At 48.6% G+C, this 27,619-nt stretch overlaps 2 protein-coding genes and 2 long non-coding RNA genes across 5 annotated transcripts in view; 2 read left to right on the top strand and 2 right to left on the bottom strand.

Moving 5' to 3' along the window:
* The window catches only part of LOC145506028 (kazrin-A-like), a 38,817-nt gene extending 13,868 nt beyond the window's left edge, over positions 1-24,949 (top strand). For both annotated transcript variants that reach the window (XM_081489644.1, XM_081489635.1), the window contains exons 2-13: positions 7,369-7,448; positions 15,359-15,479; positions 18,225-18,284; positions 18,672-18,751; positions 19,583-19,744; positions 19,834-19,931; positions 20,405-20,516; positions 21,282-21,532; positions 21,980-22,005; positions 22,581-22,638; positions 23,849-23,915; positions 24,827-24,949. In XM_081489644.1, the coding sequence (XP_081345770.1) occupies positions 7,369-7,448; positions 15,359-15,479; positions 18,225-18,284; positions 18,672-18,751; positions 19,583-19,744; positions 19,834-19,931; positions 20,405-20,516; positions 21,282-21,532; positions 21,980-22,005; positions 22,581-22,638; positions 23,849-23,865 (1,065 nt within the window). In that variant the 3' untranslated portion in view covers positions 23,866-23,915; positions 24,827-24,949. The remainder of the gene's footprint in view (positions 1-7,368; positions 7,449-15,358; positions 15,480-18,224; positions 18,285-18,671; positions 18,752-19,582; positions 19,745-19,833; positions 19,932-20,404; positions 20,517-21,281; positions 21,533-21,979; positions 22,006-22,580; positions 22,639-23,848; positions 23,916-24,826) is intronic.
* LOC145506905 (uncharacterized) lies at positions 262-15,352 on the bottom strand. Its single transcript, XR_014054433.1, has 4 exons — positions 15,235-15,352; positions 5,462-7,131; positions 2,232-2,969; positions 262-419 (listed from the first exon to the last, which is right to left on the bottom strand). It is a non-coding gene; the product is annotated as an uncharacterized LOC145506905 (long non-coding RNA).
* LOC145506867 (uncharacterized) lies at positions 23,717-24,513 on the bottom strand. Its single transcript, XR_014054403.1, has 2 exons — positions 24,443-24,513; positions 23,717-23,930 (listed from the first exon to the last, which is right to left on the bottom strand). It is a non-coding gene; the product is annotated as an uncharacterized LOC145506867 (long non-coding RNA).
* Positions 24,950-24,983: 34 nt separating the features above from the next.
* The window catches only part of LOC145505804 (uncharacterized), a 119,490-nt gene continuing 116,854 nt past the window's right edge, over positions 24,984-27,619 (top strand). The window contains exons 1-2 of the mRNA XM_081488713.1: positions 24,984-26,043; positions 27,247-27,348. Of these exons, the coding sequence (XP_081344839.1) occupies positions 25,927-26,043; positions 27,247-27,348 (219 nt within the window). The 5' untranslated portion in view covers positions 24,984-25,926. The remainder of the gene's footprint in view (positions 26,044-27,246; positions 27,349-27,619) is intronic.

Genomic DNA, 27,619 nt, shown 5'->3' with positions numbered 1-27,619 from the left:
CGCGCGCGTTCCAATGGGGAGCCTCTGGCGGGGCCCCCTTTAAACAGGCTGGGAGTCAGTCGGGCCTGTCTTCCCGTAGCCTCAGGGCTTTTCGTTTAGTTCGGGGGTCGCAGCAGAAGACTGAAGTGTTGGAAAGAGACCGGCTTGTCTCAGTTCAAGGCGGTCTGCAGGCCCCTTAAATGAGCGGTGGTCGCCCCGTAAGTGTGAACTTAGCCTAGATGGTTGTTATTAACACACAAGAAACAATAAAACGGCCTTCCATAGTGGGACGAGTGGACTGAAGTTTATTACTTGTCTGCAGTTGGAAATAAATCACATCTTGCTGAGGGAGAGGTTAATCGTCGGGGCGAGTGATGTCCATTTCACGGGCATCGCAGTCACGCTGGCCAGAACCTGGATGGGTGTCTGCGGACAGTCTCCTGTGGCAGACACATTTCACATGATAGCAAAGTAATGCTCAAAATCCTTCAAGCTGGGCTTCAGCAGTACATAACTGAGAACTTCCAGGTGTACAAGATGGATTTAGAAAAGGCAGAGGAAGCAGAGATCAAATTGTCAACATTCATTGGATCATAGAAAAAGCAAGGGAATTCCAAAAACAAATCTGCTTCGTTGGCTACACTAAAGCCTTTGATTGTGTGGATCACAACAAACTGTGGAAAATCCTTGAAGAGATAGGAATACCAGACCACCTTACCTGCCTCCTGAGAAATCTGTGTGCAGGTCAAGAAGCAACAGTTAGAACTGGACATGTAACAACGGACTGGCTTAAAATTGGGAAGGGAGTACGTCAAGGCTGTATATTGTCACTCTGCTTCTTTAACTTATATGCAGAGTGCATCATGAGAAACGCTGGGCTGGAAGAAGCACAAGCTGAAATCAAGATTGCTGGGAGAAATATCAATAACTTCAGATATGCAGATGACACCACCCTTATGGCAGAAAGTGAAGAAGAACTAAAGAGCCTCTTGATGAAAGTGAAAGAGGAGAGTGAAAAAGTTGGCTTAAAGCTCAACATTGAGAAAACTAAGATCATGGCATCTACTCCTATCACTTCATGGGAAATAGATGGGGAAACAGTGTCAGACTTGATTTTTGGGGGCTCCAAAATCACTGCAGATGGTGATTGCAGCCGTGAAGTTAAAAGACGCTTACTCCTTGGAAGGAAGGTTATGACCAACCTAGATAGCATATTTAAAAGCAGAGGCATTACTTTGTCAACAAAGGTTCATCTAGTCAAGGCTGTGGTTTTTCCACTGGTCATGTACGGATGTGAGAGTTGTATGGTGAAGAAAGCTGAGTGCCGAAGAATTGATGCTTTTGAACTGTGGTGTTGGAGAAGACTCTTGAGAGTCCCTTGGACTGCAAGAAGATTCAACCAGTCCAACCTTAAAGAGGTCAGTCCTGGGTGTTCATTGGAAGGACTGATGTTGAAGCTGAAACTCCAATACTTTGGCCACCTCATGCGAAGAGTTGACTCATTGGAAAAGACCCTGATGCTGGGAAGGATTAGGGGCAGGAGGAGAAGGGGACGACAGAGGATGCGATGGCTGGATGGCATCACCCACTCGATGGACATGGGTTTGGGTAGACTCTGGGAGTTGGTGATGGACGGGGAGGCCTTGCGTGCTGAGATGCATGGGGTCGCAAAGAGTCGGACACGACTGAGCGACTGAGCTGAACTGAACTGATTCTTCAGTGTGATAAAAGCGGAGATTTTGTCATAATTATTTAGGTAGCAATCAGGTAGTTTGTTTTTATGCTCCTCACTCAAAATAGGTGCGTGCATGCGTACTCAGTCGTGTCCAACTCTTCGTGACCCCATGGACTGTGTAGCCTGCCAGGCTCCTCTGTCCATGGAGTTATCCAGGCAAGAATCCTGGAGTGGTTGCCATTTCCTTCTCCAGGGGATCTTCTCTCCCCAGAGATGAAACCACAGCTGTTGCTTCTCCTGCGTTAACAGGCGGATTCTTTACCACTAGCGCCACCTAGTCATTATTGTTTGAATTTTAATATAAGATCAGTCACCACTGAAGACCATCCATCTACCTGAAGAATTTTATGATTTTAGAGCTACCTATTGAGTGCAGAAAAGAGTAAAATTTAATCAGGGCAGATGTTTTCCCCCTCAAATCGGTGTGGATTGCTGGGAAGTGACTTTGGATGAGTTAGAAGAGAGATCTGAAACATGCGCTTTCTTCGTAGCTGACCGTGATGGGACGTGTACTCACCCTTTCTGGCAGTAAAGCTGTGACAGTCAGGGTCACAGACGGGCCGTCACTGACGTCTTGGTCACACCTGAGGGCTGCAGCTGGGACTCCACAAGCTGCTTGAGCTCAGTCGCGTGGGACTGCTCTTCAGGGTCTCTCTTTTTTTAAGCTCTGCTGTTTCTACTTCTCTTTCCATCTCTTGGTTTTAGAAACTCAAGGTTAACATAATTATCATTTATCTTCCGAAACCTGTTGGTAAGATTGACTCAAGACTTTTGAGTCAGTTTTACTGTGTATTTAACCTACTCCTTTGGTCTTCCCTTGTGGCTCAGCCAGTAGACTCTGCCTGCAGTGCGGGAGACCTGGGTTTGATCCCTGGGTTGGGCAGATCCCCAGGAGAAGGGAAAGGGTACCCACTCCAGTATTCTGGCCTGGAGAATTCCATGGACTAAGTCCATGGGGTTGCAAAGAGTCAGACACGACTGAGTGACTTTCATTTTCTTTCACTTTCAACCTACTCTTGTACGGCAAGCACTTGCCCACTCCTTTGTTGTCTGTGAAACACCTGTCCAGTGTAGGTGCTGGGCTGAGTGCCCGTGAGAGGCACGCGCTTGTTCTCAGTGAGTCTGTCATCCCTGGAGAGGTAACCGTGGGAAGCGTTCCTTCCAGAGTGTGGTGCTGGCTCATGGCAGGGCCTGGGGCAGGAGCCCTGGGGGAATAGGGCAGGCTTCCCCGATGGCTCAGCAGTGAAGAATCTGCCTGCAATGCAAGAGAGGGAGATACAGGTTTGATCCCTGGGTCAGGAAGTTCCCCTGGAGACGGGATGGCTGTCCGCTCCAGTATTCTTGTCTGGAAAACCCCGTGGGCAAAGGAACCTGGTGAGCTACAGTCCATGGGGTGGTAAAGAGTCGGACACCACACACACACACACACACATATCTTTCTCTCTATCCACACACACACACACACACACACACACACACACATCTTTCTCTCTATCCCCACAGGGAGCTCAGAGGAGGAGCTAGACCCAAGCAGACAACACAGGAGTGTACTTTTATTTTGATGGGTGAAATTGGTATTCGGTCTTTGCTTTTTTGCTTGTCTCATAAATTTTGCTCAAATTCTAGCATGGGGCCGCGGGTGCAGCACATGTGAGTCTTAAGGAAATCAGGCAGCAGGTTCAGAAAGTGGTATCATTTTTTGTTACCTGTATTCTTGTGGCCTAGTCCACATGCGAGGAGAGAGACACAGTTCTTTTTAAAGCTTATATTTGTATTGATCACTTTTCTGTTGTGACCATCTTAGATAGTGAGGTGCACTCAATTTAGTGTTTGTCAGCTTTTTCTGATGGCCATCCCCCCAGGAGTTGTTTTAGACCCTAGGGTAAGAGGCTGCCCACAGAGGGGTCATTGCCAGTCGAGCTGGGAGACCGGGTGTGTGAATGCAGCTCATTTAAGGCCTTTGTGGGTTTTCACTTTGGAAGGGAGCCATACAGAAGAGAGTTCGTTTGCCTCCTAACTTGTTGGGAGAGGTCAGTGTTCTTTAATTTTCTTGATGACTTAAGGTCTTCAACTAGGTGAGCTGCTGTAATCGAGACTTTAATGTGGTGGCTCAAAGAAGAGAGCATTTAAACTCTCATAGTACTTTCTTTTTCAAACTGAGGTCTGATGTACACATACATACACACACACACACACACACACACATATCTATATAGTTGCTGTTGTTCACTCCCTCAGTCATGTCTGACTCATTGCAACCCCATGGACTGCAGCACCCCGGGCTTCCCTGTCCTTCACAATCTCCCAGAGTTTGTTTGCTCAAACTCATGTCCATTGAGTCAGTGGTGCAATCCAACCATCTCATCCTCTGTCACCCCCTTCTCCTCCTGCCTTCAATCTTTCTCAGCATCAGGGTCTTTTCTTAAGAGTCGGCTCTTCACATCATGTGGCCAAAGTATTGGAGCTTCAGCATCAGTTCAGTTCAGTTGCTCAGTTGTATCCCACCCTTTGCAACCCCATGGACTGCAGCATGCCAGGCCTCCCTGTCCATCACCAACTCGCAGTTTACTCGGACTCATGTCCATTGAGTATGTGATGCCATCCAAACATCTCAGCCTCTGTTGTCCCCTTCTCCTCCTGCCGTCAGCCTTCCCCAGTCTTTCCTGAGTCTCTCCCTTCAGGAAGCTTCCATAAGCCTCTTATCCTTCTCCATCAGAGGGCAGACAGAATGAAAACCACAGTCACAGAAGACTAACCAGTCTGATCCCATGGACCAGAGCCGTGTCTAACTCAGTGAGCTATGCGTCGTGCTGTGTAGGGCCACCCAGGACAGACGGGTCATGGTGGAGAGCTCTGACAAAACGTGGTCCTCTGGAGAAGGGAAGGGCAAACCACTTCAGTGTTCTTGCCTTGAGAACCCATGAACAGTATGAAAAGGCAGCTTTAGCGTCGGTCCTTCCAATGAATATTCAGAGTTGATTTCCTTTAGGATTGACTGGTTGGATCTCCTTGAGGTCCAAGGGACTCTCAAGAGTCTTTTCCAGCACCACAGCTGAGAAGCATCAGTTCTTTGGCGCTCATCCTTCTTCACAGTCCAACTCTCACATCCATACCTGCCTACTGGAAAAACCATAGCCTTGACTAGATGGACGGACCTTTGTCAGGAAAGTAATGTCTCTGCTTTTTAATACGCTGTCTAGGTTTTTCATAGCTTTTCTTCCAAGGAGCAAGCGTCTTTTAATTTCATGGCTGCAGTCACCATCTGCAGTGATTTTGGAGCCCAAGAAAATAAAGTCTGTCACTGTTTCCACTGGTTTCCCATCTATTTGCCATGAAGTGATGGGACCGGATGCCGTGATCTTAGTTTTTTGAAAGTTGAGTTTTAAGCCAGCTTTTCACTCTCCTCTTTAACCTTCATCACGAGGCTCTTTAGTTCCTCTTCACTTTCTGCCATTAGGTTGGTGTCACCTACATATCTGAGGTTATTTATATTTTTCCTGGCAATCTTGATTCCAGTTTGTGCTTCATCCAGCCTGGCATTTCGGATGATGTACTCTACATAGACGTTAAATAACCAGGGTGACAATATATAGTCTTGACGTACTCCTTTCCCAGTTTGGAATCCAGTTCACTCATCGGTACCTTTTTTAGTGTACTCCTCCCCTGCCAGGACCCTGTAAATTTCAGACCACTTTACATTCCCTTAAAGGTAAAGACTGTGGCATAAATTGAATCATCCCTGTGTACCTTGAAGCAGATGCATTGAGATTCATCCTTGTGTGTGTCAGTCGTTTGCTTCTTTCACTGCCAAGCAGTATTCCGTTACTCCGTGGCAGCTGTTTATCCATCCACTGAGACATTTGGATTGTTTCCATCCCAGCACTTTTGAAGTGAGTGACTCAGGTGGGCGGGAGGTGAAAGGCCTCTGCCTCCTCCTGCCACTCAGGACCCAGGCTCCTTCCATCCTGTCACCCTGCAGCCTTTTTGTTGTCTTTGTCTGTACGTTCAGAAACTGGGTGTTAGAAGTGTCTGTTCCAGTTGGGGGAAGCTAAAAGGAGGGGGTGGTGCCCTGGGCAAGCCACAGGCAGAAGCTCCACTCGCTGCTGTGTTCCCGTTTCATCTGTGTGAACAGTCACTTGTGTGTGCCTGGCTGCAGGGAAGCCGGGCTGTGGGACTTGTCAGCAGGAAGCTCGTGTCTGAGAAGGGAAGCACGGTGTTTTGGTGGGTGCCTAGCAGCCCACAGCACAGCTCATCAGCGAGTCTCTTTTAGGAAGGAGACCAGTGGGGGACATGGTCACCTGTCCATGTGGTGAGAGACTTACTGGCTGCTGACTGGGAGCCCCTCTCTGCACACCATGGACTTGGCCTCTCATCCAGGCCTGTCTTTCCTTCTCCTGGGCCCTGACTTTCCGCTCGGGAGACTCTTCCTTGTCCATGTTCTTCCCTGGCCACGTCTGAACTGCCTTTTGAGGGTGTGTCTTTCTTGGTTTGCACAATTGGAAGAGTCTGTTCCTTCACGTGTAGTTTTTTGGAGCCTGCAGTTGCTGCTGCTGCTACTGCTGCTAAGTCGCTTCAGTCGTGTCTGACTCTGTGCGACCCCATAGACGGCAGCCCACCAGGCTCCGCCGTCCCTGGGATTCTCCAGGCAAGAATACTGGAGTGGGTTGCCATTTCCTTCTCTAGTGCGTGAACGTGAAGTCGCTCAGTCGTGTCTGACTCTTAGCGACCCCATGGACTGGAGCCTACCAGGCTCCTCCGTCCATGGGATTTTCCAAGCAAGAGTACTGGAGTGGGGTGCCGTTGCCTTCTCCGGCCTGCAGTTGCATTAGGGATTAAACGGAGGTGTTGGTCAATTAGTATTTTAATCTCTTTGGTACTCTTTATAGAATTGCCTCAAAAACGTAGGAGTCTTCTGGTCTCACTGTTGCTAGTTAGTACCATGTCCTGGTAGCTGTCAGACACTCGGATCCTTTTTTGGATGTAATCATCAAGCCTGATTTCTTTTTCGCTTCCTCTTTGGATCATCCCTGTCTTCTGTATTTCTCCGGTGCCTGCTTAAGAGACCTCTGAAGTCATAGGTTTGGGTGAGAAGCAGGCACCTTTTATCTCATCTTCTTGGCCAGTCTGTCTCCTTTTTAAAATTTTGACTGAAAAGTCTCACTAGGAGGCTTTTGAGAAAGGCTCTGGGCAGGGTACTTGTTTGTAGCCATTCAGAGATATAGGAGCACTTAGCCATTGTGTTAATACATTCTCTCATACTTCATCGTGTGAGGCCTGTGTGGGGCTGACTCGTCCGTCCGTGTGGTTTTGCGAGGGGGCTGCTGTGTAGAGTAGGTGTTATACTATTGCGCTGAATTGAAGCTCCCTCTGTCCACGTGATCCTGGGCCAGCCCTGTTGGCGCTGCAGTTTCTTCTCTCTGCAGCAGAGAAGGCAGGCGTGTTAGTGACGCCCCCTGAGTTTTCTGTGGAGCCCAGTCCTGGAGGGAACCCGGGGTTCGGCCCACCCCACCTCTCTGACCTCAGAGCACCCTGCCCCCGCACGGTTTTACTCCTTGGAGTCAAAGAAGCTGTGTTGAATGAATGAATGAATGCCACGTAGAAATAGATGGAGTGGACAACACTAACTTCCTTTACTCTTTTTTTCCCCCTTTTAGAAAGAAAGAACTCTCAGCCACCAAGACCGTGTGAATCATTGTCTGACAATACGTGAAAACATAGTGGCACAGTCTCTCAGGTAACTGCACTTTGAACTTTCTAGTGAAAATAGAACACTTCTGTGTTTTCATCCTTAATGGGCTAGAATGTTCTTCGTCGCCCCAGTTGTTTTGAAACCTTGACGGGACCCCTCCCCCTTCTGGCGGTGGATATGGAGGATTTCCAGACACCGTAATGAGTAATGCTTCCTTCTTGTAATCTTACACCGTGTCGTTGTAACCATTTGGATAACTGAACAGCATGTTTGTATTTTACTTATTGCGGTGTGGGAACAAGAGCCTGCCCGATTACTGGGATCTCGTGGTTGCTTTTCTTCTGCGCTCTGCCCTGTCCGCCCTGTGGGGGTGCTCCCTGCTCATCACAGCTTTGGGATGGTGGGATCATGGGCGTTAACCGGAGGCCCACCTCCCTGGCTCAGGCTTGCCTGTGGGGTGAGCAGGCAGCACCTTCTTGTATCGCTTTTTTGCTGATTCTCCTCCTTCTCCTTGCTTTTTACTGTCTGTCTCTCTTTCTGAGTACTGTTCCTTGTATCTGTGGGTGGTAGTTATTTTAAGCCTGTCTCTAAATGAGTGAGTAGGAAACAGATGTGCTTATGGTTTCTGAACTCCGTTACTCGGATGGGACGTGTGAAATACTTCTCTTGGAGTAAGTACTTTCTCTTGGAGTAAATCATCCATGTTCTTCTCCTGTTGGGAAGGGCTCTTTGTAATCTATTAGAAAAACCTCTAAGAATAATCACCTTGGTTTTCGTACTGACAGAAATTTGGTGATTCATTTATTTTTAGTGGCACATTGCCACTTGTATTTTATACTTGCCACTTGTATTTTATGCTTTCAAAGTGATTTCATGTAGGCTATTTCATTTTAGTTGAACTCAATGCCATTTTGAAAGACAGTGTATGATTACTGTTCTCATCTAATTTGTAGAAATATTGTGGGAAGAAATGAAGTGACAAGTGAGAATATGTGCTGAAAATAAGAATACAAAAATTCTAAGTTAGCATGCTATTGTAGACAACAGTACTAAGTAAAAGTAGGGGAGAAGGTTTGAATTCTGTCTCCGCTCCGAATAAGCCATGCAGCTTCGGACGAGGCCAACTTCTTGGAGTCCCTGTGGCCTCGTCTTTGATGTGTAAACTCAGTGTACAGAGCTCTTGTGGGAGGAGCGACACCCGTGGGACGCTGTTGAGAGCTGCGTGAAAGTGCTCATGAGCTCCTGAGAGGCAGAAATCCATCCTGTGGTGGCGCACGTTGTCCTGCAAGCCGCCATGACTCTTATGTGAATGGACGTTAGATGCCTGGCAGACCCCCGGGGCCTGCTGCTTCCTTCGCACAGCTGTGCTCATCAGCCTTCCAGCATCCAGGTCTCAGGAAGAACACCTCACATCGAAAGCTTATGGACCCAGAAAATAGACCTTTTCCATTCTGAGTGCTTCATGCCTTACGCTTACTTTGTTTCTTAATAATTCCCAGTGGACTTGATGGACTGTTGGCTTAGATTCACACCTGTGTGTGGGGGCGTGTGTGTGTGTGAGTGAGTGTGTGTTCAATTGCTCAGTCATGTTTGACTCTTTGCAGCCCCATGGACTGCGGCCCACCGGGCTCTTCTTATCCATGTAATTTTTCAGGCAGGAATACTGGAGTAGATGCCATTTCCCTCCTCCAGTGGGTCTTCCCCACCCAGGAATTGAACCTGCATCTCTTGTGTCTTCTGCATTCAGGCAGATTCTTGACCACTAGCGCCACCTGGGAAGTACGTTGAGATATGTTAAGACTGGTTTGTGGTTCACTTTGCCATCGTAAATCGTGGTAATCGCTGTTAATAGTTTCTCCATTCCTGTGTCTGTTCTGTTTTTATGGAGTAATGCTAATGGTCTTTGCGGTGCTTGTGCTACGTAGGATCAGATGAATGGGATATTTTTTGGAGGCAGAGAGGTTGTCTTTGGTCGCATCAGATCAAAGAACGTGTTTGTTTTAAGATGTTCTCCATACTTTTCAGAAATGTCGGGTTGTAGAGCTGCAGTGGATCTTTTATACACAGGTAATGATTTAGGAAGTCTTCGTGGCTGGCGTTTCCTGTGGTCTCTCCTCTAATGTACCTGATCTCTGGTACGTTCTTCAGCTTCTGTCAGGTACTGATGTTATCTCTCGGGGCTTATTTCAGGCAGCTTCTCGAGTCCTTGAGGTGTGTTGTGACTCAGCCTACTTCAGCTCTCAATTTGGTGGTCTGTCCTGCTTCCTACATACGCACGAACATCAGAATCACCCGGAAAATTTGTTAGAAATACAGAAACGAAGATAACCTCACTGCCCTCTTTCCCCAGCACTCGGATGTTTTCTGTCCAGTGGAGGGTGAGGATTCATTTTTAACTTGTTTCCTTTTGGGAGGACCTCGACACCCTCGTCTAAGCAAGTGGCCTTGATGAGGTGATTGGGTAAAAATAAGTGTACAGGAATCTATAGATTTCCCATTCCCATATATTAGCTTAAATCTGTTAGAAAATATAATGCTTCAAGATCCAATTCATAGTAGCACCAACATATAATATTTGAAGAAATTGACAAGAGATATGCAGAAACTATGGAAGGACTGTATGGACTTCCCTGAAAGGGACAGATGACTACTGCTTTTTCAACGTGGGAACAGTTCCTTATCATAAAGTTAAACTTTCTCTAAATTAATCCATAAATTTAAAATGAGCTTGATCAGAATTCTAGTAGAGATATTTTTGAACTTGTTCATCTGCAAGAATAAATACATCAGTTTTAACAAACAAAATCTGAAACCATCAGTAATTGGTGAGACCTGGTGTTCATGACATTAAAATAGCTCTTAGACATTAAAGAAGGTACAGAATAGGAAGTGGGAAAGTGTATGTGCGTATGTGCAGATACGAATTTCCGATAAAGGTAACATCTTGTATTAGTGTGGAAATGATGGATTATTGAACCAGTTGAGTATTTAGGGGAATATTCTTCATATTGCAGGCAAACGTAAATGCCAGATTAATTACCTAAATGTAAGAGAGTGAAATCATTACTACAAAAAGGACATTTAATCTTAGTCTGTGGAATGCTTACAATATAAAGGAAAAAAGTGTTTTATCTAGAATATAGTTCAGTATGTCAAAATCTACTTTAAACTGAAACTTAAATGCAACTTGGGGAAAGTATTGATGGTATATGTATCAAAGGTTTACTAGCTTCTTTAGAGAGAAATTGTAAACCATTAAGAAAAAGGCTGTCTTTCTAATAGGAAAACAGGCAAAACTATGAATGGGCAGTTTGGAAAAGAAGAAATGTAACTGAGCCAGTAGACGTAATAGCTAACACTTATTTCATGCTTCCTGTGGAGAAATGTTCAGATTTACTAGTAATCACTGGAATGAGACGAAAACAAAAATCAGAACGTTTCTTTTTTACCTGTCAACTTTACAGACATTAAACAATCCTCAGGATTTTGTCAGAGATGATGCAACTTTTTTAAAAGGCAACTTGGGGAATTTCACGGTCCAGGGGCTAAGACTTTGTGCTGCCGATGCAGGGGGCCCAGGTTCGATTCCTGGTCAGGGAACTAGATCCCGTGTGCGGCAACTAAGACCCGGCGCAGCCAAATAAATAAATATTTAAAAAAATGAAAGGCAGTTTGGCCTGTTTGATTTGGCCATGTCGCTTCAGGAGTTTATCCTTAGGAAAGTGTCCGGTGATCCTGGTGCAATGCTAGTCATCCCGTTAAAGAATGAAAAATAATCTTGATGACTTACCTACAGGGGAATTGAACTTGATACATTTATGGAAAGGAATATTAGTTAACTTTATTAAAGATGATTTCTACATCTGTGACTAGGTGATATAATAATAATATGATAAAGATTAAATTAGAAAATTATGAAGGATTTTTGCTTCTGACTCAGATGGTTAGATAGCATCACCGACTCAACGGACATGAGTTTGAGCAAACTCTGGGAGACAGTGGAGGACAGGGGAGCCTGGCGTGCTGCAGTCCATGGGGGTCACAGAGTCAGACATGACTGAGCGACTGAACAACAAGATAAGTGACAAGGACAGGGTTTGCCTTCCTGCCCAAAGCAGTTGATAATGGATACAGTGCATTCACTGTGGTTTTCAAGGCATCAGGTATTAGGCATCTCTGGAAAAATGGAAAGCTAATGCTATGAGCCTCAGGATTTCCCCAGATGACTGCCTGGAGGGGGTTTTCCAGTGAGGACGGGAGGAGGGGAAACCCGGGAGAGCCCATGGTTGCTGAGGCAGAGTTGATGGCCTCAGGAGGCAGGGTGGCTGGGACCATGGGGGGAAGATCAGAGAGGGACAAGCTGCACAGAGAGACCTGGAGACCCGTGAGGGCTCTCAGGTCTCAGCTGAGTCTTGCTGCAGACAGTGGCCTGGAGCTGCGGGTAGAGTCACCTGAAGGGGCTGGAGGGAGCAGGTGCTGAAACTCCAAGTGCGGGAAGAGCTCCTGCTCTCACCAGCCAGAGGGGGAACCTCATCCTTCTGGCGCTTTGGGTCAGCTGCTCAGAAGGGTTTGCCTTCACAGCAGGGGTGACTCACTTCAGCCCTAGATGAGATGCTGTTCTGATCCTGCCTGCAGGCGGAGCCCAGGGCGGCCCTAGTCCTTCAGAATAACACAGTTGCATTCCAGGGCAAACTTCAAGAACGTCGGAATTCAGAAGTGTATAGCGCCCAACAAGATAGAAGGTATAAGGTCTGGCATCTGATCCGAAATGGTCAGGAATGCCAAGAAGCAAGAAAACATGAGCAACGGTGAGGAAAATAACTGAAGCTGACCCAAACAATATTTAACCCAGAAGAAGGCAGGGAAGAGGGCCAATAAAGAGCATATGGACCAAATAGGGAAGTCGCAGTACAGTGGCAGATTCAAACCTAGTTTTAGGGACTTTTCTGGTGGTCTGGTGATTAAGAACCCGCCTTCTAATGCAGGGGACATGGGTTCAATCCCTGGTCAAGAAGCTGGGATCCCACATGTTGCAGGACAGCTGAGCCCGAGTGCCACAGTGAAGAGCCTGGGCGTTGCAGCTGAGAGCCGTTGAGGCCAAAAAATAAAAAATAAACCTAGTTGTATCAATAATGACATGAAATGCAAAAGATTTTTCAGATCAAACGAGAAGCAAGACCCAGTCTCTGCTGCCTAGAAGAAATACATTTTAAATATAAAGATTCATATAGGTTAACAGTAAGACAATGGAAAGAGGTTCACCATGTTGGCCCTGAACAGATGGAAGCTGATATTACCATCAAGTGGAAGTGAAAGTCACTCAGTTGTGTCTGACTCTTTGTGGCCCCATGGACTATACAGTCCATGGGATTCTCCAGGCCAGAATATTGGAGTGGGTAGCCTTTCCCTTCTCCAGGGGATCTTCCCAACGCAGGGATCAAACCTAGGTCTCCCACATTGCAGGTGGATTCTTTACCAGCTGAGCCACCAGGGGAGCCCTGTTATCATCGAAGTGGGTCTCTAATCCAAGGCCATGACCTGGAATAGGATCATCATTTCATAACAACAGTAAAGGCATCAGTTCATCAAGTGGGCGTGACAGCCCTAAATGTGTATGTACTGAAGTCCGGAGCTTCAGAAACACACGAAGCAAAACCTGATGGAATTGCAAGGAGAAATAGACAAACCCACAGTTACAGGCAGATGTCAGTGGCCTCTCAGAAATTCTTAAAATCTGGATCTCGAAAACTGAAAACACTGTCCCACCGTGTCCTGATCGACATTTACAGAAGCTCCATGCAGGAGAGCAGAAGACCCCTTTCGAGTGCCCACAGGACACGTGCCAAGGAAGACTGGCAGGGCCATAAGCAGGTCTGTGGACGTAAATCAGTAACGTCACACAAAGCATGCTCTCCGACCTCAGTGTAGGTGTCTGGGACTCTTCTGTTGAAAGGCGGTCTTGAAAAGCCCCCACTATGTGGAAAACAAATAGCACATTTCCACATGATCCATGGGTCAAAGAGGAAGTCAAAAGGGAAATTTGAAAATATTTTGAATTGAGTGAAAATAAAAAGGAAGGATTAAAAAACTTGTAATATGCTGCTATAGCATTTTAAAGGGGCATTTATGGCATTAAACGTCTATTTTATAAAAGAAGAAAGGTCTCAGACCTTCAGTAACCTCAGTATACCTTAGAAAACTAAAAAGCAAATGAGACCCAAATTTAGCAGAAGGATGGCCATACTAAAAATAACAAAAGTCAGTAAAATTCAAAACAGAAGTGTATAGAAAAGTCAATAAAACGAAAAGTGTGTTCTTTGAGAATGTCAGTAAGAGTAATAAGACTGATCAGGAAAAAGTGAAGTCACAAATTTCTAATGTCTGGAAAAGGGAAATGGTGTCAGTGTAGGTTGTACAGATAGTAAAAGGATAACAAGGAAATACGAACTTGATGCCAGTAAATTCAACCACTTAGATGATGGGCACGTTTCTTTTTCGAAAAGCACTGTTTATTCTGTTTGGCGGTGCTGGGTCTTCGTTGCTGCCCACAGGCTTTCTGTAGTTGCGGCCAGCGGGGGCTGCTCTCCGTTGCGATCGGTAGGCCTCGCATTGCAGTGGCTTCTCTTGCTGTGGAGCACAGGCTGTAGGCCCACGGGCTTCAGTGGTTTCGGCTGTCAGGCTCTAGAGCACAGGCTCAACGTCTGTGGGGTACGGGTTTAGTTGCTCCGTGGCACGTGAGGTCTTTGTGGACCAGGGATCAAACCCATGTCCGCTGCACTGGCAGACGGATTCCTGTCCGCTGTAGCATCAGGCAAGTGCGATGGACAAGTTTCTTGAAAGACCAACTTGTAAAGCTCTCTCAAGCAGAAATAGATAGCCTGACTAGCCCTGTGTCTCGTTGTTGTTGTGTTTTTGGGGCGTGCTGTGCAGCTCGCAGAATGTGTTCCCCCGCCAGGGGTCGAACCTGGGGCCACAGCAGCAAGAGCTCAAGAGTGCTAACCACTAGGCACCAGGGACTCCCTAAGTCCTCTATCTATTTTATTAAATTAAAATTTAAAAACAGTATTTGATTTAGTTATTGGAGAGCTTCTTAAAAGCATGGTTAGAAGTAGTATGTAAACCTACTTTTTGTCTTTTTTAAAAATTGAGAGAGAATGGGCCCACAACACTGGTGGTTTGATTCCCTTGTATAATGCACTGCGGCAACCTGGTGTTAGCCAGCACCTCTGTCGTATCATTGTTATTCCTTTTTGTGTGTTGAGAGCACTAAAGAGCTAGTCTCTTAGCAACTTTGAAGTTTAAAATGCAGTATTGCTAGCAATAGACTGCAATCACTAGGCTGTGCTTCCGAGTTCCAGGTTATCTGCTAATTACAAGTCAGCCTGCTTTTTCAGCTGTGAATTGTATGGAATCTCTACACACGTATTTCTGTCTCCCCCCCCCCCCCTCTCTCTTTTAAAGGTTTATCTAATTACTTCTTTTGGGCTGTGCTGGGTCTTCGCTCCTTCTCGGGCTTCCTCTAGTTGCAGCAGGCGGGGGGTGCTGTGATCGCGGTGTGCGGGCTCAGTATTGTGCCCGGACTTAGCTGTCCCCACAGCACGTGGGAGCCTGCCAGTCTTCGCAGACCAGGGAGCGAGCCCGTGTCCCACCACTGGACCACCACGGAAGCCCCCAAATGAAATAGTTCTGATGAAAATTTTGTGTCTGAATTCAGATGTGCTGTAAAAAAGATTGTTCTATAGCACAGTAATTTCTTCATGTTGATTACATGTTGAAGTAATATTTTGGATACATTGGGTTAAATGAAATATATTATTAAGATGAATTTTACCTGTAAGGTAAATGTAACGTCCTTTTTCTCTTCCAGAATCCCACACAGGATACCAGAAACCTAACTGCGTTTCATCGTCGTGTGTTCTCTTGGCTGTGACAGTCTCTCTTCTCTTTTCATTTAGAAATTCTCCAGAATTCCAGAAACTTCTGGGCATCGCTATGGAACTTTTTCTGCTGTGCAGTGATGACGCGGAGTCAGATGTCAGGATGGTGGCTGACGAATGCCTCAACAAAGTCATAAAAGTAAGAACCCTCTGGACGGTGTTCTCTGAGATGCGATCACTGTAGCTAAGGGAAGAAGCCGTGACTTGGTGTTCTTTTGTTTTGAGTAGCCAAGTCCTTTAGGTCGTCTGCACTTTTTTAATCGAATAGTGTGTGGTTTGGAGGGACTCTAGTGTCTGCCAGGGTACTGGCTGTACCTGCCCAGTCAGAGGGAACAGGTTTCCCCTCATGCCTGCGCGGGGCGTAGGTCAGGGATGGGCGCTGGCAGTGGCCTCTGGGGGCTCTTGGACCGAGTGTCACTCTGTCGAGAAACCAAGACGCCCCGAGAAGGCAAGGGGACGGGCGGTGGAATCCGCCGTTGATGTCTTCGTCTCCCGAGTCCTGGGTCAGGCAGGACTGTTCACAGGTAAGGACGTGCCTTCTCTGGTAGCTTGGCTGGAGTTCTGGCTGGAGTTGGTGTGACGTGACTGGGGAGATAGGAGTTCCCAGAAAAGGTTGGTGAAGCCAGAGCCACCTGGGTGGGAGGTGAGGTGAGGAGCGCGGGGGACACAGGTCCTCTTTGCTCAGGCTTTCCCAGTGCAGAGTTTGTACCCAAGATCAGTGTAGCTTTAATCCACTTTTCCCTTTTCCTGTTTTCTGCTGCCATTGAAGATGAAGTTCTTTCATAATTGTTACTATCTTGGAAAACTGCCTTTGTTTTTCGCATTCTGCCCTTCTCCTTGTTTGTATCCCCAGCCATCCTGGGGTTTCAGCTGACAGTGTGCTCCTGCCTTCAGATAATGTACAGTCTCAGACGGGGAGCATGTTTGTTCAGAAATGCCTGAACGCATGGTGTAAGTTCTGAGTTCTGGGAGATGTTGGCAGCTCATCATTGCAGTCTGGAGGTGGAGGTGATTTCTGTGTGGGGAGGCAGAGCAGGCTCCCCGGAGGTGGTGGCAGTTAGGTGAATGAGAAGATTTAGGACCTTCTCTTTTTTTGGCTCACTGTGTGGCATGTGGGATCTGGGTTTCCCCCACCAGGGATCGAACCCGGGCCCCACTGCAGTGGAAGCAAGGAGTGCTCTAGGGACGTCCCTTAGGACCTTCTTAACGCTTGCAGACTCACGGAGGAGGGGGACTCTACCAGAGAACGGGAGATGTTGAGGATCAGTTCAAGGGGTTTGCACTTTATTTGGTAGAGAATGAAGAAAGGGAAGAGCTCTCGAGGATTTGTAACCTGGTAGTTGAAGTAGCCTGGTGGTGCCTTGTAGCTTGCCTTGGACAGAAGAGAGACTTTGTGCCCAGAATCCATGAGGGAGGCTAAGTGTCCAGGGAAGAGAGGCGGGGCCCTGAGCCAGGAGGAGGTGCTGGGGTGCCAGTGAGGAGCAGAGGTTGGGCTGTCACGGACTGGACGTGGCGGCTGTGTGTCCACCCCGGTGTGGAGGTGGAGGCGGGAGCAGGGAGGGCTCAGGTGGCGCATTAGCATCGCCTGTGGCTGTGAGCGCCCATTCAGTGCTATTTCTCGGCTTTGAAGTTTACTTTTCTCCTGTAATAAAATACATTTGACATTAGTTTATAAAACATTTATGAAGTGAAACAAAACTTGGATATGCCTTCTAGTTTTACTGGCCAAGCCGTGTTTTACTATATACTTGTCCGTTTTGATGTGCTTGTTTGAGGGACTGTAGTCCAAACTGAAATAGTAGAATTAGAATTTTAAAATATCCTAGGCATGATTCAGAACCTCCCAGAATGTGACCCTGGTTTGATTTTCAAGCTCGCTGAGCCTCTGTGGGTTTGCTAAGACCAGCTTGGTTTATAGCTGTCACATGCTTATATCACAGGAAAGGAAGACGTCTTTTCTGTGGAGGCTTGGTTATATCTTCTCTCTCTTCTTGTGGACAAGCCATTGGCAGTACCGTTCGGAGGAGAGGGTTCTCACGGCTGAGAGCGGGGCCCAGAGATCTTTCCGTCTTGGGAAGCCATCTCCAGCGTGGACTTTGTGTCCTTGCTGGTGGTTGCCATCAGCCATTATTCCTGGGTTGAAGTTGCCCGTGTGGCCATTTCGGTTTGACTTGTAGTCGAGCAACAGGGTCAGGGCTCTGAGGAGCCTGTGGTTCCAGCAGGTTCGTGTGTCGCTGGGGCCCTGAGGTGGGGAGCACGTGTGCCTCACGGGCGGACCAGACCTTTGGGAAGGGTGCGGCTTCTGCGTGGAGCGGCGTGTTCCCATGCCGGAATCAGGGCTCTGCCCTTGGGTGTCCACCTCCTGTCCCACTTGCTCTGCAGACTCCAGGGAATTGCTGATGTTGGATCATCATTAAAAACGATGGTTAAAGAATGTGCTTTAATGACTAAAAATGATTAAAGTATGTACTTTAATTGAATATAAGAGCTTTAGAGTGAATTTGAACTATCTACCATTTAATTTTGATATTATGTAGTGTTTGATTGTAATGAATATTCTTTTCCTTCCTTTTTTAAATATTATGGTGAATGACCTGTATCTAGTTGGTAACTTCCTGCATACATATACTTCTTTCTTAATGAACAGGTTTTCAGTTTAGTTGCTATTATATTCTCCTTTGCATCAACATTGAAGTTTTAGTTGTCCTTTATTTAGATTTCTTTAGAACTGCTTCGTGGTTGTTGTTCAGTCGCTCAGTCGTGTCCAACTCTTTGCGGCCCCGTGGACTGCAGCACGCCAGGCTTCCCTGTCCTTCATCACTCTTAGAACTGCTAGTAAGTAGAATGTATCTTCTCTGAACAAATCTCTTGTGTTTTGTTGTAGGCTTTGATGGATTCCAATCTTCCGAGGTTGCAGCTAGAACTCTATAAGGAAGTGAAAAAGGTGGGTTTTTATTTTTCCTTATTGAAACAAGTCTATTGATCCACTGTATTGAGTAATGTATGAAATTTTCTTTTATTTGATAAGTAAAAATGTTAGAAGGAAACAAATGCTGTTGGATGAAGTAGACTCTATTGTTGTACTTCTTTTCAGAATGTTGTTCTTCATTATTTATTGGATGAGATGGGAATTAAAATGGGAGTTTTTTAAAAAATTCTTTATAATTTCGTCCCATTAAACCTTAAAATTTCAAAAGTAGTTGCACACTTAAATGGCCTTTTCTCTAAAATTAGAAATTAGTGAAAAGAGCTCTTTTGTTTATCTGAAGTCCTGTTGATGACCGGTGTCTGTGACTCCTCCGGGTAACACACCGCTCCTTCACTCCCTCAGAACGGCGCTCCTCGGAGCCTGCGCGCTGCCCTGTGGAGGTTTGCCGAGCTGGCTCACCTGGTTCGGCCTCAGAAATGCAGGTGAAGTGGGTGCTGTGGGTCGTCACTGTTGCTGTTATTTTGGTCGGGAGGCCAGCTCCTGTGGACTCTTTCTGTCTCAGCTCAAAAGTCGTTTGTCTGAAGGTCTCCCCTCCCCCCCATCTGAAGCCAGCCACCTCCTCCCGTCCCACTGCAGTCCGTGCCGTCCGCTTCCTCTCCCTCACAGCAGCCGTGGCTCAGAAACGCTCTCACACACCTGTTCGCTTTCTGCCCCCCCCCGCCCCCCAAGGCACGTGCGTCCCAGGACAGGGGGCGTCCCTGTCGGCCTGCTGTAGCCCAGCACCGCGGACGGTGTCTGCCCGGGGGCTTGCCAAGGAGATGCTTGTCAGGTGGTCAAAGACTGCGTGCCACCTCGCTGTTGCTCACCGTAGGGATTATAGAAAACGCTGTCTGTCTGTTACATGGGTTAAAAGTACGAAGTGTGAGGAAAGTTTTGACTGATTGAAACGGTTGTATCTTTTTACTTTATTTTAATTGGAGGATAATTTCCTTATGGTGTGGTGGTGGTTTTTGCCATGAATCACCCATGGGTGCACGTGTGTCCCCCATCCTGAAGCCCCCTCCCGCCTCCCTCCCCACCCCATCCCTTGGGTTGTCCCAGAGCACCGGCTTTGAGTGCCCCGCTTCATGCATCGAACTTGCACTGGTCATCTCTTTTACATATGGTGATAGACATGTTTCCGTGCTGTTCTCTCAAATCATCCTGTCACCAGGATTTTCCAGGCAAGAGTACTGGAGTGGGTTGCCGTTGCCTCCTCCATTTTTTCCCCAATTAACCATCCTTAATTATTGAATGCAGACCCTTGCATACAGGAACGTGAAACATGAGTGGATCGGCAACAAGTGGCTGCCCAGTCTGGGCCTCCCGCAGAACTGTAGCTGTTTCATGGAGTGCCTTGTGCACGCGCGGATGCTGGACCACTTGACCAAGAAAGCCCTTCGTGGGCAACTGAAAATGGTTGATAGTTTTCACAGGTCAGTCGGTGCAAGAAGTTCTCACTAGCCTGCTGAGAGATGTTTGCCTGCGGCCAGGTCTAAATTTTTTCTTTTTCTCTTGGAAACAGAAACAGTTTGCAGTGTGGAATTGTGTGCCTGCGAAGGTTGAACTATGACCGAAAAGGACTGGAAAGGAAAAGAGAAGAACGCCAGAATGACCTGAAAGGCTAGTACAGTCCTATTTCTTGCTTCCCAGTGTATAAGCAGCCTCAGTGATTTCCTATTTGAAAGAAAACTTCAGGAAATGCTTTCCTTGGAGAAAACACACCTCGCATCATGACAGAGGAGGGAGGGATGGAAAGGACTGTTTTTGAGGTCGTCCTCTGTGGCCAGAGAACCTGTGCTCTGTCCTGGGGCTCACATGCGTGAGCTCAGCCGTGTCCGACTCTTTGCGACCCCATGAACTGTAGCCTACCAGGATCCTCCGTCCATGGGATTTTTTAGGCAAGAGTACTGGAGTGGGTTGCCATTTCCTTCTCCAGGGGATCTTCCCGACCCAGGGATCGAACCCGGGTCTCCCGCCTGGTAGGCAGATGCTTTACCGCCTGAGCCACCAGGGAAGTTCCAAACACCCATGAAAAACACTAATTCTTTCATTGAAACAGCAACAAACAGCAAAACCTTATCTTTGGTCTCTAGGAGAAGAAGAAAAAAACCGCTGCACCTCCACCAAGGACAGTGAGTGTCAATGCACACCTGGCACTTTCCGTGGAGAAGATGCAGCTGAATTCTGTCAGAAATGCAGCACCGGGTGAGACACAGGAGCCTAGGGGGCTTCCAACCCACAGGAGACCCCAGTTTCCTTGTACCCATGTCTCTCTTCTGCTTCCGTGAAGCCCCTCCCACCTCTCAGAGCTCCCCTGTGCCTGTGGGGTCTCCTGAGCCTGCAGCAGCGCTCCCCACCACCCCCGTTTGTCCTGCACGGCTTTCCCAGTGGCCCCTTCCCACGTCTCCTCAGGAGGGGCCTAGAAAGACCGAAGTGCTGACAGCAGACAGAAGTCATCATGAGGCCACGTGTGTGCTCCTTCAAGGTTCCTATAAAACCGGAGCCAACTCGACAGGCCTCACACCCAGCCCTTGCTCGCCAGTAGCACCTGAATCTTTCCTACTGGGGGGCTCGGTGGCCAGTAGTAATTCACTGTCCTCTGACGCTCCAGTGTTGGCTGAGATTGGTAGGAAGAGTCAACAGGTGGATGAAAGGGCCTGGTATTTAAGTTTGACTGGAAGATGAGTCAGAATTGTGCCCATACCCTTCTGACCCTTGACCTGGATGAGGCCCCCCTCACAGAGCTCTTGAAGAACAGCTCTGAACACTCAGCAGGAGCCTGGGGGCCACAATACACAATCCTGGATCCTTCTCCTGCCCAGTGAGGGGGAGTGAGGGGACCCTGCCCTGCAGACAGCAGGAGCCTGTCCCCCCTCCAGTCTTGTCAGGGGACCCAGGACAGGAGGCTACCCCCTCTTTCTCCTCATCCAGCTAGCTGTCCCTGATGAGTCCCCCTGTATCTGTACCCAGGTGCCCTGATGGGAAGGTCATGGTCATGGACTGTACGCCCTGGAGCAACATGAAGTGTGTGGACCAAGAATCAAGTACCCTGGCCCATGGGGAGGTCCTGGTTCCTGGAGAGCGAGCAGCCATGAGCCAGAGACTACCCATCACTCCCTCTCCCTCCTCATGCACTTCACTGGTGATGAAAATGGTAACTGGACTTGGAGTCACCACTGTCCTCATCCTAATCGGATGTGCTGTATGCTGGTACTTTAAAGGTGAGGTTCTAGAAGGGAGGGAGGAGGTGCTGGCTCCCTCCTCCATCTCCCCAATCCTCCTGTTCCTCCTGGTTTGTCTCTGATCTTGTTACCCAGGAAACTCCTCCTCCTCCCACCTCACCAGGTCCTACCAAACCATGATCACATCGGTCCCCCCAACTCAGCTGACGGTCCCCTCTTCCCCCTGGCCGAGTCTGGTGGGAGGAGGCAGGAGAAGAAGGTGGTTCAGGAGCGCTGCACAGAGATTTTCCACGGTTTCATTTTATTTCCTTTTCTCCCTTCTCTTCTCCTCCCTGAGGGTTGTCCAGACTCGGAATGTCCCGCTTGCCGTCACAGGCCCGGGACTCTGTTCAGTGTCTGAGCCCCCAGCCTGCACCCTGTCCCTAGGGAGGGAGGTGTGGCAAGAGGGCTGTCCCCACCACTCAGCGGATGTCTCTTCTCTTGTAGGTCGCTTGAGTGAGTGTTGCCACAAGGTGAGTCGGTTTCTCCAGCATCTGGCGGCATCAGACCCTCAGTCACTGCTTTCCCCCCACAACAAAGCCCAGGGTGGACACGGTCCCTGGTTTGTCCTCTACTGTTGTCCCTGACTCTCTCAGCTGGCCTGGGGGCTCTAGGCTGAATGTAGGAGGGAGACGGGCCTGTTGAGAGCTGTCCTAAGGCCGGTTGGCAGCGCTGGCCCTGTCCTTACTGTTTGAGACACCCTCACTCTGTAACCCTGGACCCGGAGGCATGGGGGGTGTCAGGCAGGGGTGCTCAGATCCCCTTAGCATCACACCAGAGTCTGGGTGCCATCAGCAGAGCCCAGATGTGATGAGTCTGTGCCCACTTGGAGGGCAAAGCATAGGAGTAGGTGGGAAGGCAGAACCCACTGTGTCCCCCCAGATACTGTAGGGGTTTGTGGGTTTGTGACTCCTGGGTCAGCGCCTTGCTTTCTCAAGGCCCTTTTCTGGTGCTTATGTGTCCCCCAAGAGGGTCTGGGACTCTGGACCATGCCCACAACAATACGCTGACCAATGGAGATTCACTTTCTCTTCTGGTCCCTTGGCAGGAAAAGCTGACAGAAGACAACGCCCAGTCCCAAGATGAAGCAAGCAGTCTGTCTGTTGGTGAGTGTGGGGCTCTGGCCCTTCTGCTTGCTCGGACTGTGGTAGAGACAGGGAGAGGCCATGCTGGTCAGGTCTCCTCTCCTCTGGGGAGGTGGTGATGGAGGGAGACCAGGGCATGGAGGGAAGGGAGCCCCACTCCCTGCTCTGGAGAGAGACCAGGGCATGGAGGGGAAGGGAGCCCAAGCCCTGTTCTGGTCCACTGGCAGCTCTGATGCTGTTGATCCTCTGTCTTGTTCTCACCACATCCGTGGTCTAGAACAGGGCAGCCGAAGGGTGATCACTCCTCCCATGGCTGACCGAGTGATGGAGTCAGAGCTACCTAATATTTGTCTGTGTGATTGTTACTCACTTTTAAGCCATTCCTCATCATAGTAGGAATTTCACATTTATTTCAAAAGTATGATTAAGTTGAATCTACTTGAAGTAAAATTTCTTTGTCAACATATAGAAGTATTTTCACTGTGTATATGTGTGTGTATGGGGCATGGCAACCCACTCCAGTATTCTTGCCTGGAGAATCCCCATGGACAGAGGAGCCCAGCAGGCTACAGTCCACGGGGTTGCAAAGAATCAGATATGACTGAGTGACTGAAGACATATATATAATATATATGTACACACACACACACACACACACACACACACACACACACACACACACACACACACACACACACACACACACAGAGTTTGGGGTCCTATCACTTCAATAGCTTTGAGGTTTTTGAGTATTACCTTAATTTATAAATTAATCTAGGAGGAATTGAGATCTTTCAGGTGTTCTATATTTTTCTTATGAAAAGATTTAGCATTTTAAGAGTTTTATAATCCCTCAACTCCATGTGTGTTTTTCTTTGGTCAATTTCTCATTTCTTGTTGAGGCTGTATCTTTGTATTACAGTGTTCTGTAACCTTATGAGTTTATCCAACTCATAATTCATTATAGAATTTATTGCCTGTTATAATTTTTAACATTCATCCATCCATACATTCACATTTAGGTATTAGTGTTGAACCATTCGAGTTTGATAAGAATACAACCATATATCCAATAACGACTCTTTTGTCCACTCCCTTCAAAGATCCTGCATTGGTTTTGTTTTGCTTATGGCTGCATCTGCCAGAATTTCAGAACAATGTTTACTAGGCTCAGTTGTGTAATCTTGGATCCTCGATGAAGACCAAGGCTGCTCTCCATTGTGTTTTACAGAAACCAGCAGCCCCTGAAGGATCTCAGAGGAGAAGATGGCTGCTGGTTCCAACAGACGCCACTGAAAGTGAGTGTTTTTCTCCTGGGCAGTGGAGATCAGGAGTGGGATCAGGAGTGGAGGGATGAGCGACAGAATTAGTGTCCTAATTTCTGTCTCCATAGCTGTTAGGGCAACTCAGAGAGGGGACGGCTTGTCCCTGGACCATCAGGACTCGAATTCCCTCCCTGCCCCCCCCTCTTTTTCCCACCCTGCACCCCTCTGTCCTCTACCAGTGGCCCCTAACACCTCCCTGTCCTTCCCTCCTCCACCATCCTCTCTCGTCCCTGGTTGCTCAGGGCCAGGTTGACCCACCCTGAGACATCTGAGAGGTTGTGCTGCCTAGCAGGGCACCCACTGGCCCAGGGAGGCTGTGGAGCACCTGTCCATGCATGCTCAGTGGCTTGAATCATGTCCAACTCTTTGCAACCCCATGGCCTGAGGAGCCTGCCAGGCTCCTCAGTCCGTGGGAATCTCCAGGCAAGAATACTGGAGTGGGTTACCATGCCCTCCTCTAGGGATCATTCCAACCCAGGGATCGAACCCACATCTCTTACATCTCCTGCACTAGCAGAGCCCCAACTGCCCCAGGCTGACCTCACGCCGCTCCCACTGCTGTAGCCTGACTGGCTGGTGGTGGAGGAGAAGGCTGAGGAGGAAGGGGTTCGGTGACGTGTATTCTGTGACGTGGTCACGTGCGGGTTTGCTTTTTCAGTTTGAAAACATGACTGCTTTTAGTCTTCCCTCCAGTTTCACGTTAAGGTTGAAAATGAAGATTTTATTCTTAAACTTGAGCACAGTGATTTTACAGTCTTTTTGAAAGCAACAGTTGAGGTTTTCAAAAGACATCTCAGAAAACTCCAGTAGGTAAAGCCGAAAAAACAGAATGTGTTCAGGGTGAACTGCGGGCGGCACCCCAAACTGTCCTGTGTCTCTCCCAGAGTCTGTAATTGCTGAGATGGGTGGATATAGGACCCCAAGCACCCTCGGGACTGAGGTCTTCAAGTGACAGCAGAGGTCCCGGCTGAGCCAGGAGCCGTGTGGCCTGTGTGGCCTGTGCCCCGGTGAGTGGGGAGCCGCGAGGGTGGGAGTGGAGCCGGGAGAGGGGGTGGGGGACTCGGGGTCGGAGGAAGGGGCAGCACCTGGCGGGGTCTGGGAGGCGCTGGCTGTTGGGGCTCGAGGCAGGGACACCCCTGAACCTCCACCGTGCAGCCCTCACAGGGCAGAGTTGTCTGACCGCCCAGGGTCGAAGTTAAGAGAGCGAGTTCGCAGCAGGTTGAGTGAACCCCTGTACCCACTGTGGGTTCATTTTAAGTGCCTGGAGCGAGGTTGGCCCAGCCCTTGCTGAGCTCGATTGAGAGAGTCAGTCAGGGAGGACCGAGCTCAGGGTGAGAGTGAGGGGCAGCTAGTGTGGTGAGTCCTCCTCACCTGGGTGGGTTCTGGGGACGCCCTTGAGTTCAGGGGTGCCCTTTCACTAGCCTCCCTGGAGGCTTGTTTAGTGGGTGGAGGGGGAGAAGTCCACTTAGAAGATACGCTTATTCCTAGTGGTGGTGGTTTCTGAAGCAGTTCATCCTGTTGGGTTCGACTGTGAACCAGTACCTTGCAGGGTCATGTTTGACGGTGGGCCTGAGCTGTGGGCACGGCCTTCCTTCTCCCACACCCCACACTCACCTGCCGTCTTTCTGGCAGCCCCTCCCCCTTCTCTGCGCCCTTGATGGTGGGCCTGAGCCCAGCCCCCCTGTTACCATGGAGCCCCTTGTGACTGAGTGGGTTCCGGGTTCCGGGCTCCTGGGAGACGTGCTGGAGGCAGAGCCTTCGTGCCATTTCTTCTTGAGACACCGGTGCTGGTGGACATAGTGTGAGAGCGGTGGTCATAGTGTGAGAGCTGTGTGTGTGAGAGTAGTGTGTGTGAGAGTGGGGTGGTCGTAGTGTGAATAGCGGTGGTCATTGTGTGAGATCGGTGGTGATAGCTCGGGTGCTGAGGCATCTGATTGTGAATCAGCAGTTGCCCCCTAGTGGGGGGCTGCCCCCATCCGCGAGGATGGGTCGCAGAAAGACCCGCCTTTGGGGGCTTTTCCAGTGCTGCAAGCCCAAGGCAAAGGCCAAGAGGAGGAAGAACTTGGCCTCGGCCCAAGTCCTGGAAGCAGAGTGGCCTGAGGTGAGAGCAGCCGGGGTCTGGGCCCATTAGATTGGCCCTCAGCCGGCAAAGCGTTGGCTTTGTGTTTCATTTTGTTAGCACGGTTGTGGGCCTTGCCGGCCAGGGCGTTTGGCCTTAGTGGGCAGGACGGACCCCAGCAGGTGGACCTTGTAAGAGGTTGTGCAGGTGCTGCGTGGAGGATGGGCGGGGGCCCCACAAGAAGGGCAACACTGGCTGGAGGAGTCACTGGGGCACGTGGACTGAGCTATAGAGTCAGTCCTTGAAGCAGAAAGGCGAAGCCCCTTATTATCGCCCCTCTTCCAAAGAAGGGATATACTGGCTGGAGGAGTCTCTGGGGCCTGTGGATCGAGCTAGAGAGTCAGTCCTTGAAGCAGAAATGCTAAGCCCCTTAACGTCTCCCATCTTAACAGAGCACAGGCCAGTGGGTCCAGTATTTTAATGACTGGTACCTACTGCTTTACGTGTATAACGTACACCCTCATAGCTTCACATGTCTACTACATGCCTCTCACAAGAGTTGGGCACTGTTCTGGGTGCTGAATACTCAGTATGTAGTAGGGGATACGTAGCCCAGGATTTTTGTATTTCTGCAAAGAAAAACAGAAGAATGAAAGGCTCCGTGTGGTTTAGTTTGAGGGAGTTCACCACGTGGATGGCCCCATGTGCACGCAAATGGTGGTAAAATACATATAACGTGAATTTAACATTTTAACCAGTTTATTGAATGACTGTGTGACTTCAGTGGAGTCAGGCTAACGGATGGCCTTGGGGTGCCATCAGCCTTTTTCCCAGAGGAACACTCCAAAGCCTGGTGGCCTTGTAGACCTTACCTTTGTTCTTCGCTCTCCCCAGTGGTTCTAGGTCACTTGTCTGGGTGTCATTTAAGAATCTCTTTATCCACTTTGTTGTTAGGATTTCTGTTTAGGAAAGTTTCTCAGACGTCCCTGGGTCTTGAGAAGGCAGGCTTGGATTCCGGGTTCTCCCCTGCCGCGTGCCTGCCAGGTCGAGGTGGAGGCTGCAGGCCGGTCTGAGTTGTGGTGGTCTGTGTGGTCTGTGGGTCAGGGGGACCCCCTCTTCTCTGGAGGGACAAGGAGATCCTTTGTGTGGAGCCTAGAGAGACTTGACAGGGTCAGTCTTCAGCAGCTCGCTCTCTTTTTAATTTGTGTTTGCATGTAGTTACTTACTCATTTCACTGTCTTCTAGGAGTTTATAGAACTTACGAAAGAACTAAAGGTATGCAGGGAGCAGCTTCTTGAACGAGAAGAAGAAATTGCTGAGCTGAAAGCGGAAAGGAGCAACACCAGGGTCAGTAGGGGGATTCTCACGTGTTGCCCTTTGCCCCGTGGGGGTCACCACTGGGCTCTCTGTTGCTGTCTTTAAACTCGGTCTGGTTTTCAAGTCATTTTTCACATCTTCCCACTGAGCAGACCAAGGTGGATCAGTTCGGGGTTCTCATACCTTGCTTCAAATTTATGATGAGAGCTAATGTAATTTTAGTACATTTGAGGGGAGAGTTCTCTTAACTTACATTTTTGTCCATGCTCCACTTTGTGTGGGATCTTAGTTCCCCGACCAG

This window comes from Giraffa tippelskirchi, chromosome 1 (assembly GCF_054371585.1).
Source record: "Giraffa tippelskirchi isolate mGirTip1 chromosome 1, T2T-mGirTip1v1.2.pri, whole genome shotgun sequence".
NCBI classification, from domain to species: domain Eukaryota; kingdom Metazoa; phylum Chordata; class Mammalia; order Artiodactyla; family Giraffidae; genus Giraffa; species Giraffa tippelskirchi.
Note: the sequence above shows the minus strand (reverse complement) of the source record. Positions and strands in the feature narration are given on the sequence as shown.